The sequence below is a fragment of the Agelaius tricolor genome, unplaced genomic scaffold, assembly GCF_023055355.1.
Source record: "Agelaius tricolor isolate 1412-34295 unplaced genomic scaffold, bAgeTri1.0.p SCAF_4, whole genome shotgun sequence".
NCBI classification, from domain to species: Eukaryota; Metazoa; Chordata; class Aves; order Passeriformes; family Icteridae; genus Agelaius; species Agelaius tricolor.
This window is the reverse complement of record NW_027269264.1, coordinates 11,188,204-11,200,338: the sequence shown is the minus strand read 5'-3', so window position 1 is coordinate 11,200,338 and position 12,135 is coordinate 11,188,204. Positions and strand designations below refer to the sequence as shown.

Genomic DNA, 12,135 nt, shown 5'->3' with positions numbered 1-12,135 from the left:
GACTTTTCAACACTTTCAAAACTTTGTAAATAATAATTGTGACTTTATTACCTTTCTTTGCATAGTTTGAGATAGTATATGCTGAATTCTTGCAGCACAGTTCCTGTTTGAAGTTCAGATTCTGCAGAACAGTTGGAGCAGATGGTATTATACACATCTTGAGAAGGAGGCTTTCCCTGAAAACATGAAATTAATGGTACTAAACTGGCAAAAAGTAATTTGTCTGTGGTTGTATTAGAGAATGCGGCAACCAAATACAGTCTCCCTAGACTCAAGGAAACATACTTACAATTATATTCATGATCTTGTGCTTTTAATTCCCTTTTCCCTTCTCAGGTATACTATGTTGATCATGGCTTCAATGAATTTGTTGAAAGCAACAGTGTGTGCAGACTGCAGAAACAATTCAGATCACTTCCTTTTCAAGCTGCAAAATGCAAACTGGCAGGTAAGAGAAAGCCAGTGCTGACTGCACACATGCTTACTGTTGGCACAGCTTATGTATTGAAGCCTCTGTGAGCCTGGGAGTTCTGATCCTTTTTTGTAATAGTTCTATATGTGTTTGATAGATTTTGTTCAGCTCAGCTAGTCTAAGCAGACATGGGTATGCATGGAAAGAAGGAAAAGAAAGGAAGAAAGGATGTGAAGAAGAGTTTTACAGAGAATCCTTGATATTAGAAGATGATTTTATCCTGTACCATTGTAACGGAGCCTAATTGTTTCTGCACTTAACATGGATGTCTTTATCCCTTTAATATACATGAGCCTAAAGAAATAAAAGGAAACATTTAAAGTAAAGGAAACATGTTGTGTCAAGCAATGTGCACTAGCACATTTCTTTCCATAAATGAAGTACATCTGTTGTTGCCAAATTAGGCAATATTTCTAAATATGTTTAATTATTCTGAAGTGATCCTAGTGCTATTAGAAAGGTCAATTTATTTACCTTTCTAAAACTAGTAGGCCTTTCTAACTTTTTTAAAATATTAAATTTTAAATATATGAAATTGTTGTGAATGAGCTTGAATTATTTTTGATTGGTTGATTTTTTAATACTTGACATGCTTTCCATTTTTTTCTACACATTTGCCTCAACTCTTTCTGAAGAGGGTCTTTTTCTTTTCTATTCTGCCCCCACAGGTGGCTTTCTTTGATAAAAAAGTAGAAATTAAGTAGTTAGCAAGTAATAGGGGTGCAGTAAAACTTCTGTACACAAAAAGGTCCGGTGTGTTTTACAGGACTGGAAGCCTTCTGTGATGATCCTGTCCTAGTAAAGGCTGTGGAATCACAGACATGTTTCAAGATATTTGCTGTGGAAATACTGGAAAAGAGTGATACTCCTCTTCTTGTTCTCTATGATACTTCTGGAGAAGATGATATCAACATCAATGCTACTTGTCTGAAGGCATTGTATGACAAGTCCCTTGAACTGCACCTACAGGTACCATTGTCCTGTTTCCTCCTTAATTATTAAAAATCAATTACTGTTGAGGTCTTATATGGACAAAAAACAGTAGTCAGAAATTTGCTAAATTTTGTGGGGTTTTTTTTTTTTCCCTTTCTTGTCACACTCTTACTGTTGCAGGTAGATGCACTGTATACCAATGTTAGAGTAACCAGTGTTTCCTCTGATGGGAGCCTGTATTGTCAAGTGCCGTCCAAAGGCTTGTCTAGACTTTCTGAAATATTGCAGAAACTAGAAGACTACTTTATTTACAAGGTAAGTTCCACGGTAAGGGAAGTGGTAAAGTCATGCAGCATTTCTCCAGAGAGTACCAATAATTTTCCTTGCACATAAGTTCAAGTTTCTGTGGTAGCCATAGACTATTTAAAAAGGCTAAAAGTTCTCTTTCTAGTTTGGGGTTTTCTGGCGCACACCTTTCAGTGTGAAAAGTGTCTTTTGATGCATTCTTTTCAACGTCAAAGTGATGTATAGGGGACTTTTTGAAAAGTCTTAAGTTGCTTTAAAATAGGCACATGGTGGAGAAGTCTGGTGTTCCACCATGTTTACAGATACATGCAGCAACCTTACTAGTCTCAAGGGAATTTAGGTCAAAGAGAAAAAATCTTATGAGAATCTAATTTGTAAGAATTAAGATAATCAATTTTGTAGTTCTGCTGAGCCTGACAAAATCAAATCATGCAAAGCAGATCCTGTTGGAACTGCTGCTTGTGAAGCTATGCTGTCGAAGTGTTTGAGGTGTAGAAGTTAAGCTTTAGACCTGTTGTCACGACCACCTGGTACTATTTTATACTGAACATATTTCATTTATCAGGATTCAGTTTCAAGCAAGCTAAACACTGAAAGAAAGTGTATAAATATTTTGCTAAAGTTGCTAAAGTTTAGCAGCACAAGTTGCTAAAAGTTGCTAAAATATTTAGCAACACAAAGACACTAAGGAAGGCAGCCATATAGGTGTTTCAGGAATTGGTATTCTTGGGAGAGAGTGGTTGTTATTTTCTTGCTGCTATCAAAGAAAGAGATGGTTCTTCAGATTGTTTTAATACCACGCTTTGCAGCTTATCTGGAGTATTTTAACTCATTTTGCCCAAGAATTTAAACTTAGTAAGATGTTGATTGTTCTTCAAATGTAGTTTCCCTACTTTTTATAGTGTAGCTCTTTTCTTGTTTTGTTATTTAGGATTATTATGGTGCCTGTCACCCCTATGAGACTTTCATTTGAGTTAGCAGTAAATTTGGTTTGTTATATGTCTCAAGAAATTGTATGCTCTAGAATATAAGCTAGGAACTTCTTCACTTGAACTTGTCTGTCATAGCCCTTAACTGCTCTCACTTTTCAAGTCAAGTAATTGTTGGTGATTTTCTAGTCTTTTTCCAAATGTGGCTTTTTACCCCTGCCACTTCATGTTCTCCCAATTTCCCTCTAAGATACAGAGTTTGGGATGAAAAGTTTACCAGCTGGGGAAGCTTAAAGCAATGTGATAACAAGTGTTTCTAAAGCCAGAAAGATACTTTTTATTTGAAACAGAGCTTTTGCTTCTCAATACTTTTTATGCCATGTCTTGCTTTTGAAATGGTTAGTGTGCCAGATAGTAATAGCTCTGTGCTTTTTGACTCCTGTTTTTGTATTTGCAGCAGACATCTGAGTTCAATGTATTGCTACCTTTCTGTGGCAAAATCTGCTTGTTTCCTTCCAAAGGAAAATTGGCACGTGTAGAGGTAAGAAGTATTCAAAAAGCAACTAGAATTTGCCCACATAGAAATGTCTCTTCTTTTTGTTTAACTCACTCTGAATGCTTTGTTTCCATTAAATATTTTATTATGTGTGTGTCACTGTTGGTTTTTTAATCTCAAAATTATGCTCTTGCTTTCTTCTTTCAGATAAAAATTATTCACACTAGACGGGCACTTGATGTGCAATTTATGGATAGTGGAACAGTTGCAACTGTAAAAGTATCGGAGCTCAAAGAAATCCCACCACAATTCCTGAGAGAAGTAATTGCAATACCTCCTCAGGTAGGAAGACATGTTAAAGTTAACCTGTATTCAATCTCTTGGCAGTGTTAGTAGTGCTGCTACTTCAAGGTTTATGTACTGAAATTCTGTTTTGTTTCACAGCATTCAACATTGCAGTGTATTTTATTGTGCATCTTCACCTGAAATAAATCACAGTGTAGTCCTTTGAGTTGGTGGATGTTGTGTATGTGTCATGGTACTGGATTTGTGTTTTGCTCTTTCTGTTTGTCATGCATGATTGACTCTGTCAGCATTATTCTCTGAATTGGACCAGCTTTTGTATTACCAAATTATACCTTGTATACTTAATTCTGTTCTTAGGCTTTGAAGTGCTGTCTGGCAGATCTGCCTCCTAACACTGGCATGTGGACTCCAGATGCTGTACTGTGGCTGAGAGATGCTGTAATAAATTGTCCTGAATTTAGCATGAAGGTAAGTAGTCAAAATGCCTATGAGACCTGAACTCGCATAGGCTTGTGGAAAGAGCATTGGAAGAACAACTTCAAAAACTTAACAGCTCATCAAATTGGTTTTTGTTACAGAAGTGTAGAAGTTTGTATCCAGCTGAAGGACATAAATTCTATACAAAGTTCTTTTCTTAGTAAATTTATTATAAAACTTACTTGCTTAGGCCTGTTAGAATCTTGTCTTTTCCCCTCTGCTGTGAATTTAGGAATTTTCACAGCAGTTGTTCATTTTGCTGTCCAAGTCCAAATATACAGCTAGAGTTATTTCGCCACTGATAAGAAAGAAACATATTTGTCATGTTTCAGCACGTAGAAATACACAACTTCTCAGTTAATCTTGAATTACTTTTACGCCTCTTGTGAGCAAAGCTTTTTCTCCTTCTAGTCTCTTTGAAAGCAGTTTTATTTTTTATTTGCTTTTTCTAATTGACTTTGTTTTAGTATATGCTTTATATAGTTAGAATTTCTCCTATCTTTGAGATAAAATTGTTTCCATTTGCAATTTTCACTTAGTTTAACTTACTGAAAATACCCTTATAAATGAAATCTATTATAACTACAGACTAAACAAAGATAATTTCTTCTTAACCTTTTGATTCCAGCTGCTGTCAGACACTTTGAAAAAGTGCTTTATATCTTTCCATAACCTTCTTGCTTGCTTTAGTCTAGACCTCTACTCTGAGACTTACACCTGTTGCACCTGGCTTTTCTAGACATCCTCTTCCAAAAGAGCTTGAATTTGGTGCTCATTTTGGCTGTATTAAATAATAGAGAACAGATTCATGCTTTAATTGCAGAAAGTTTTTATTCCTGGCTAGGAACATCAGCAGAAGCATCTTTAAAAGAATGTTGCATACTTGGTCAAATTAAAATTTAAGTGCTTCACTATTAATAATGTTAGCATATCTGGTGGTAAATAGGAAATATTTTTATGTCAGTGCTTAAAAATTACATGCAAGAGAAACCTAGAAGATTTTTTTCTTTTTTTTTTTTCATCTAATTTAGCAGGCCTCATTTCCTATAATGACTGGAAGATAGCTTAAAGGATTAGGTGTTATTATTTAATAAGTTGTTTAGATCTGTGTGGACACTGGCTACTGTTCTTCTGGAAGCAAGAATTCTATTCAATTCTACAGTACTGTGATTGAACCTATTGGATGGAACAAAATTCAAGTTTTGTGTTTGCTTAAAGTTAGTGGAATTGCTGCAGGTGCTTTTTATCTTTTTATCTGCTGTGAACAGCTTATTACCCCCAACTTCTTTAATATCTTTGGGAGAACACTGAAACTGTTTCTGTATGTAAGTGCAATGAACTGTTGCTGCTTTAGTCTTCTGTACAAAATCAGATGTGCCTTTAATAGTTAGTAACTGGTTTTTAAATGGTATTTTGTGTTCCAAGGTGATTAAACAGGATGCTTCAAAAGGAATTGCACACATCTACTTGTTTGCTCCAGAGAATTTCCCAGACATGGATCGTAGCATCAATAGACAGATCAAAAATGCAGACTTGTGGAAGCATCAAAAAGATGTTTTCTTGAGTGTGGCTCCCAGTGGGACAGGCTTCACAAAAGCTGTAGGTGATGCTGTTCCAGCTCTACAGTTACCTAGTGGGAAGCTGGAGAAGAGTTTCCCTGATTCAGGCAGAGAGCCCGGCAGTGCAGTGTCCACCATGGAGATGCCGCCCCCTCTACCCTTGCCAAAGCCTGGTGACCTCATGGATATCTACGTCTCGGTGGCCTGCCATCCCGGTCATTTCGTTGTCCAGCCTTGGAATGAGCTAAACAATCTGTACGCCCTAATGGAAGAAATGATCTTGTACTACAGCAGGGCAGAAGAGAAACCTGTGACCATTGAAAAAAATAAGCTGTATGCAGCTAAAATTGGAGATGAGTAAGTAGATACTTAAATTACTTAAAATCTTTGAAAGCAAGCTTAACTCTGCAAAGCTAGGCAAGCCTAGCTTTGCTTAGTCTGCATTGTTAACAACATAGCAGATGTCCAATGATATCTGAGAGATTAAGAGAATAAATGAGATTGCAGTCTCTTCATGCTTCCAGATTGTAGCTGGGATAGTTGATATTATTCAGCTAAATCCAGGTTTGGGAAGCCTGAGGCATGTTGGTCAAGATTTTTTGGTTGTGCATTGTTTTTCTGGTGCTTTGACAGTGTGCGAATATGAATTCAAATGGTCTATTCTTGTTCTTCCCCCTTTTAGGTGGTACAGGGTCATAATAAAAGGGATTCTTAGAAATGGGTTTTTGTCAGTGTATGAGCTGGACTATGGCAAACATGAGTTTGTCAGTGTAGGGAAAGTACAGCCGCTCCTGGATACGTTCAGAACACTACCTTTCCAAGCTATCACAGCTCAGCTTGCAGGTAGGTATCAAGCATTTGCAATTGTTTTTGTTAAAGTCTTACATCAGTGGGCATATGAGATGAACAGAAATGTAAAATGGAAAAAAGTCAAAGATTATGTAATTGAGTTTTTCTACATGTTTATGTCCTGCTTTTATTCTTGGCATACATAGGCGGTGATGATTCTATTTAACTATTTTTGTTTGTTTAATTTAATGCAGCACTTTAGGATACCATCTTTGAGAATGTAGACTCTTTAAACTTTACCAGCAGCTGCTTTTCGTGGTCATAAAATTTATCATTGATGTGTGTGATATCTACTATGCAAAAGACACAGGGAAATAAAAACTTAATGTTTTTTGGATCCTTTAACATAGCCAATTACCAAGTGTGAAAGTTATGATGTGACTGTTGTTAAGGACCTAATGTTCTGATTATCATAATTTACATAAAGTTAGGAACCTAGATGTTGAATTTCTAGAGGATTTTATATATATATATATCTTGACCCTATTGTAATTCCAGTGCTTATTTGGAATGCAAAGTTGCCTGAAATATATTGGTTTTCTCAAACAAAGAACTCCATGAGGGGATGGGGCTTTCAATAAGCTTACATAAGAAAATTTCCTTGAGAATATGGCACATAGAGAGTGTACATGCATCTGAGGGAATTTCAAAAGTAAAAATTGATCTCTCCTTGCTGTATTTTCTTTCATTTCAAAATTTTTCCTTCATTTCTGTGTTGTCTTGGGATGTATATATCTCATCTTAGTCAGCTGCTGCTTGCTGATGCTGTTTGGTCAGCACTGCTCTAGATTTCAGTCACAGAATATACTTGTTGGAAGTGACAGGTGACAGAGTTAGTGTCCTGTGCCTTCTGTGGATTTGCTTTCCTGCATAGCCTCAGTGTGACCTTGGGGTTTGTTTTAAACTAGTGATGTGTGGTGGATGTGCTGCCGACAGGCTGGGGTCCTCGGCGTGCAGTGCTGTGATGTGGCTGATTTCTGGCTGTGTCTGTCTTCTGGAGGATCCAGCCCAGCAAGCCTGCAAGTCATCTACTTTTCCTGCTTCACTGAGTCTCCCAAGTAGCTAGCTAAATTGCCTCTGAGATTCTTCATATTGTCAAAGCAGGCCAGCTAAGCCTGGAAGATCAGTAACTATTGTCCTGCTATTCTTCCACTTTTTTCTCTCTGTTTTTGTGTCTCATGCCTCTTAGTCGCTAATCTGTTTCCTTGTAAAATCCCATTTGCTTTCCCATTTGCATAATGCTTTCCTAGCAATAATTACTCTTCCTTAAGTGTTGATTAACTATTGACTTTTCATTCCTTTTGGAATCTGCAGGCAACTGTGTTCCTGTGTTGTCCTGTCAGTGGCAAGCTGCTGCTAATAATAAAAGCAAAGTATTGTCATTTTGCTGTTCTGCTTCTGTTATCCATCAAGTGGCTTTTGGGTATTCCACCATGATATTTGAGCCCATGTGTCTAGATGCCGTATGCCAGCAGTGGTCTGGGCAACTGAATCCCAAGTCTGCAGGAGCCACTTATTTCTAGGTGGATTGCAGCCATATTCAAAAACCTGTTTAGGTTCCAGCAGACTTGACTTTGTGGGATACTACTCTGAAAAAAGTAAGAGCAGTTGTGAGGCATTTAGGCATAATTTCTATTTGTTTCTGCCCCCTATATGTCTTGTTTGGGACTTAAAGGTTTGGCAGGTGTTTTAGTAACTGATGCTGCTTTGAGATGAAAATCTAAAGCAAGGCCACTGGGACAAGTAATGTCAGCACTCTCAGGGTGAAAACAAAGGAAGTTTGTTTTGAAAGGATCTTTAGTTTCCTTTTTGTCATGGTTCCTGATAAGCCCTGGTCATGCAAGGCAGCTAATATTCTCTGAATTCCTCAGTGAGTCAGTGCATCTGCCTTTCACTTCTGCAAACCTAGCATTATCTTTAAACTTCAAGAAAAAATAAATGTAATAATTAAGTTTGTTTGTGTGGGAGATGAGTGAGCTTGTGTGTTTTTTCTAGATTTAAGTTGCATGCATTAGCACTTTAAAAACTGTTTTCTCAAGTATTTAAACTCACACCACTTCTTTTAAACTTAGATTGTTCTAGTCTATAAATGACCTGTTTTGCTTTATGTTTGTTCTAGGAGTGAAAAACCAGCAGTGGTCAGAAGAGGCATCAATAGTGTTTCGGAATCTGGTAGAGAAGAAACCTTTTGTGGCACAGATACAGGCAGTTAATGACAGCACTAACTCTTGGGATCGAAAAATAGTGACTTTTCTCGTGGACACATCTCTTCCACATATTGATACATGGATTCATGATTTTGTGTCTCAAAGTCTTGTGGAATTTTCAAAGGGTGATTAATCATCACTTCTGCAATGTAGCAGCTTAGCAATAAAATCAGTAACAGGCTTTGAAGAGAAGTATAACTACTACATGGCCTTGAAGACATAATGGGGATAAAATTGAAAAATCTGTGTTTGTTTAACAAGTTTGGATTCTGTTGACTTCAGTTGACTTTCTGAAAATTTTCACGTTGTTTACCATTGTAATGCTAGAATATTTGAGTTAAATTATTTTAAAAGTTATTTATCAATAAAACAATGTTCAGTTTTGTTCTTGTGATCATTCTAATTTTGGAGGGATTTTTATCTCATAGCTATTACTCAGTCATTACAGGGTAGTCCTTCCTTCAACAAGTGTTTTTTATTTCTGAATTTATTGTCAGAGACATGCATTATTGTTGAGTTTTTCCTTTTTCCTTAACTTGGTAAGCTTTGAATAGTGCCTTGTTTGGCATACTGCATTTGTGGGGTGGAACATTCACAGATAGCTGTTCACTTTGTGTACTTACTGCTCTGTTTGCTGTTCTTTAGCAGTGATACCACTTCCCTGAATTCTCTGCTCCCCTCCTCACCCCACCTCTCTGACCAGCTGCTAAAATTCAAAGCATTCCTTTCCCTCATTTTTTGATAGCTTGTTTTCATGTATGCTTCTGAGACTCTTCAGAGGACTTCTGCTCCCTAGGGAAGGAGAAAGTAGTGTCCTATAAGCATGCAGATGCTTCAAGGCCTTGGAACACAGTATTTTCAGCCTACTTTAGAACCTACTTTATTTTTGGCCTTAGAAATATTTAGAGGAGGTGTAGACATGGTTATATTTCATAGTCTGCTGTCTCAATTTAAATTTGCTTGTCCCTCGAGATTGTTAAACACAATATTAAAGCTTTATACGAGGAATGCCAGCAATGGGATTTTTTCTGCTGTGCACAGCTGTGTAGTATTTCTAGTAGGACGCATGCCAAGCTAAGAAATTCTGCTATGATGCTGTTTGCAGAAGTACGGAGACTGGACAGAAAGGGAAACAAGACTGAAAGGTTCTGTGCATGTGTAATAGTAGGGTGGGAGAGAGAAAATGCATGCAAATAGTCTGAGCAACCAAGCTGTTTCAGCATGTAGGACTTATATTTGCACTCCCTTAGTCTAATTCTGGTGGTGGTCTGGAGAAGGTCTGGGCTAAGCAGCAAGGAGTCCTCTGGGAAGTCTGGTGCATGTCTCTCTGTCTGGATGTACGCTGGGTGTAGCAGAGCCCTTATGGGGCAGTGATAAACCAGCAAACTGCTACTCTAATGCAAATTGCTACTTAACATGGTCCTCTCCATATTTAAGTGTGCTGAGGGAGACTTCTAAGTGTACTTCAGAGAGGTAGTATTAACAATGAAGATAGTAATTAGTTTTCTATATTAATCAACTTCTTCAGCTGCCATGGCAGAAGGTGAAGAATGCAAGTGGAGGAAACCATGTGGTGATGAGCTACTGTAAGATAAACTTGAATGCAAATTTCCCTGTTTAGGATGAGTTCTGAGTTGGAAAATTTCAATGATGTAGGACAATAGAATAAGAAGCACTCCTCTGAGCTCCTGAAGAGAGATTTCCTATGTAAGACCATATCTCACCTTTGCAATTGTGAAGTCTAATGGCTACAAGCCATTTTTATGGCAATAGAGCATTTTGATGGAACTATTTTAGTTTCATGAGAAATACCTGGGCTATATTTGCGTCCGTTAAGGCTTGAGGATCTGCTCTTTGTCAGAAGTTTATTTGCAGCTCTGTACTGATGAGGCAGAGTTTGTGACTCTTCACTTGTAGTATTAGAGGGCAGATCCAGGCAGATGTTCAAGAGACCGAAGATGGTTTCCAAACTTGTCTGCCACTTCTGAAATATGCCTTACCCTTTCCTTGGTTGTTGGTGGCTAAAAAGCCCAGGTCAGAAGCAAGGACACAGTCCTACAGTCCCATGCATTTGCGCATCTCAGTGCTGGAGTTCCCAGAGGCTGCTTTGTGTGTTGGTAAAACAGAATGCAGTCTAACTGATCAGCAAACCCTTGGGCACTGCTGTTCACATGGTGAATTGTTTTGTGCATGCACAGAGCGTACACCCAACCCAAAGTTATGACACTCTGCATTCCGTTCATATGCTGTATCCAGAGGGGCTGCACTGATGTGTCTCTCCATCTTCATTCCCAGGATACAGTACCACCCCTGCCTTCAGCAGCCCCACTACTAATCCATTACAGTACAGGTGCTGCTCTCTCCTTGTGCAGAACCTTGATTTTACACCTGCTTGTAGTGTTGCTCTCTTACCCCATGTAAGATCCTGTCAGACATTTGCTAATTGACCTGCTAGTGCTCTTTGACACATTTCATGCTCTGCTTTGAAAAACATGCAGAGCATGTTGGGCATACACAGTATTGAACAGTTCCAGATTGCTGAGTTTCCAAGCCATGAAATAGCATAATAATTAGTCTGCTGTCCCCAGGAGGTACTAGACATGCCTGCTCTGTGGAAAGTGTTGATACACACAGAATCCTGCATGGTTCTTCAGTTTTTCAGCAGTCAGTGTTGCAGCTGGTTGTGAATGTTTTTTCTGCTTTCATGAATGCATGGCGCTTCACTAGGGCTGCATCCACAGCCAGTGTGTAAATCAAGAGGTGGTGGAGTTACTTTCCATTCTGACAGCTATTAGAAAGGCTTCCACTGGAACCCTCCATGCAGTTCTGGGCACTGTCCTCCAGGAAAGATGTGGATTAATCACAGAGAATCCAGATGAAAGCAACAACATCTAGAAAGTCTGGTTTAAATAGTAGAATTTGCAGTTTGTCTGGATGGAAGAAGGCTAAGGAGGAGAACAATTTAGAAAGTTTTCCCTGATAAATCTTTTTATGTGTAGATAAAACAAGGCTTTAGTTGCAGGAAGAAAGGGGCACAGCCAGGGAATTCACTGGAACTCCAGTTTCACTATAAATGCCAAAATGATGTAGGATGTATGTGCAGAAGCCCAGCTGATCATCCCTTGGAATGTGGATTTGTAATGTCTAGTTCTTGGGACCTCACCCCAACTTTACAACCAGAAAAAGGGAATGCAGCTTTGTTAAACATGTTTTGTGGATCATTGTGAATTTTAGAAAATGAAAAATGATCCTTGATTAGCTAGAGAAAACAGATGATGCTGTAATAACTAAAACAAACAAAGCAGGTCTCTTACTTTCCCAAGGCTGTGAACAGTAGACACTTGCAAACCTCCTCTTTTCTGTTTATTCAATCTCAGCTGTATTTTGTTCAGTTGACAAAGTTTGAGTTTACCTGTTTTCATCTCCCACTGTGTTCACTCCAGCTCATTCTAAGGAACTCTTGTTTTGTCAGAGAAACATGAGAACCTTCTTTGCCATCTCAAAATGGAAGACTTTTGTAGCAAAGATCTCTTGTCTCTGTGTTTTCCCCTCACTCATCCTTTGTCCTCACAGTTTTGCATCAGGCAAACCTAATAATTAG

General features: G+C 38.2%; 1 protein-coding gene across 6 annotated transcripts in view; it reads left to right on the top strand.

Annotated features, from left to right (window-relative positions):
• Positions 1 to 8,918, top strand: part of TDRD7 (tudor domain containing 7) — a 47,044-nt gene extending 38,126 nt beyond the window's left edge. For 5 of the 6 annotated variants that reach the window (XM_071424567.1, XM_071424568.1, XM_071424569.1 and 2 more), the window contains 9 exons: positions 337 to 448; positions 1,239 to 1,441; positions 1,586 to 1,720; positions 3,098 to 3,181; positions 3,344 to 3,478; positions 3,800 to 3,910; positions 5,345 to 5,835; positions 6,161 to 6,321; positions 8,447 to 8,918. In XM_071424567.1, coding sequence (XP_071280668.1) covers positions 337 to 448; positions 1,239 to 1,441; positions 1,586 to 1,720; positions 3,098 to 3,181; positions 3,344 to 3,478; positions 3,800 to 3,910; positions 5,345 to 5,835; positions 6,161 to 6,321; positions 8,447 to 8,667 — 1,653 coding nt within the window. In that variant the 3' untranslated portion in view covers positions 8,668 to 8,918. The remainder of the gene's footprint in view (positions 1 to 336; positions 449 to 1,238; positions 1,442 to 1,585; positions 1,721 to 3,097; positions 3,182 to 3,343; positions 3,479 to 3,799; positions 3,911 to 5,344; positions 5,836 to 6,160; positions 6,322 to 8,446) is intronic. The other variant, XM_071424570.1, reaches the window with a different exon arrangement.
• The last annotated feature ends 3,217 nt before the right edge of the window (positions 8,919 to 12,135 follow it).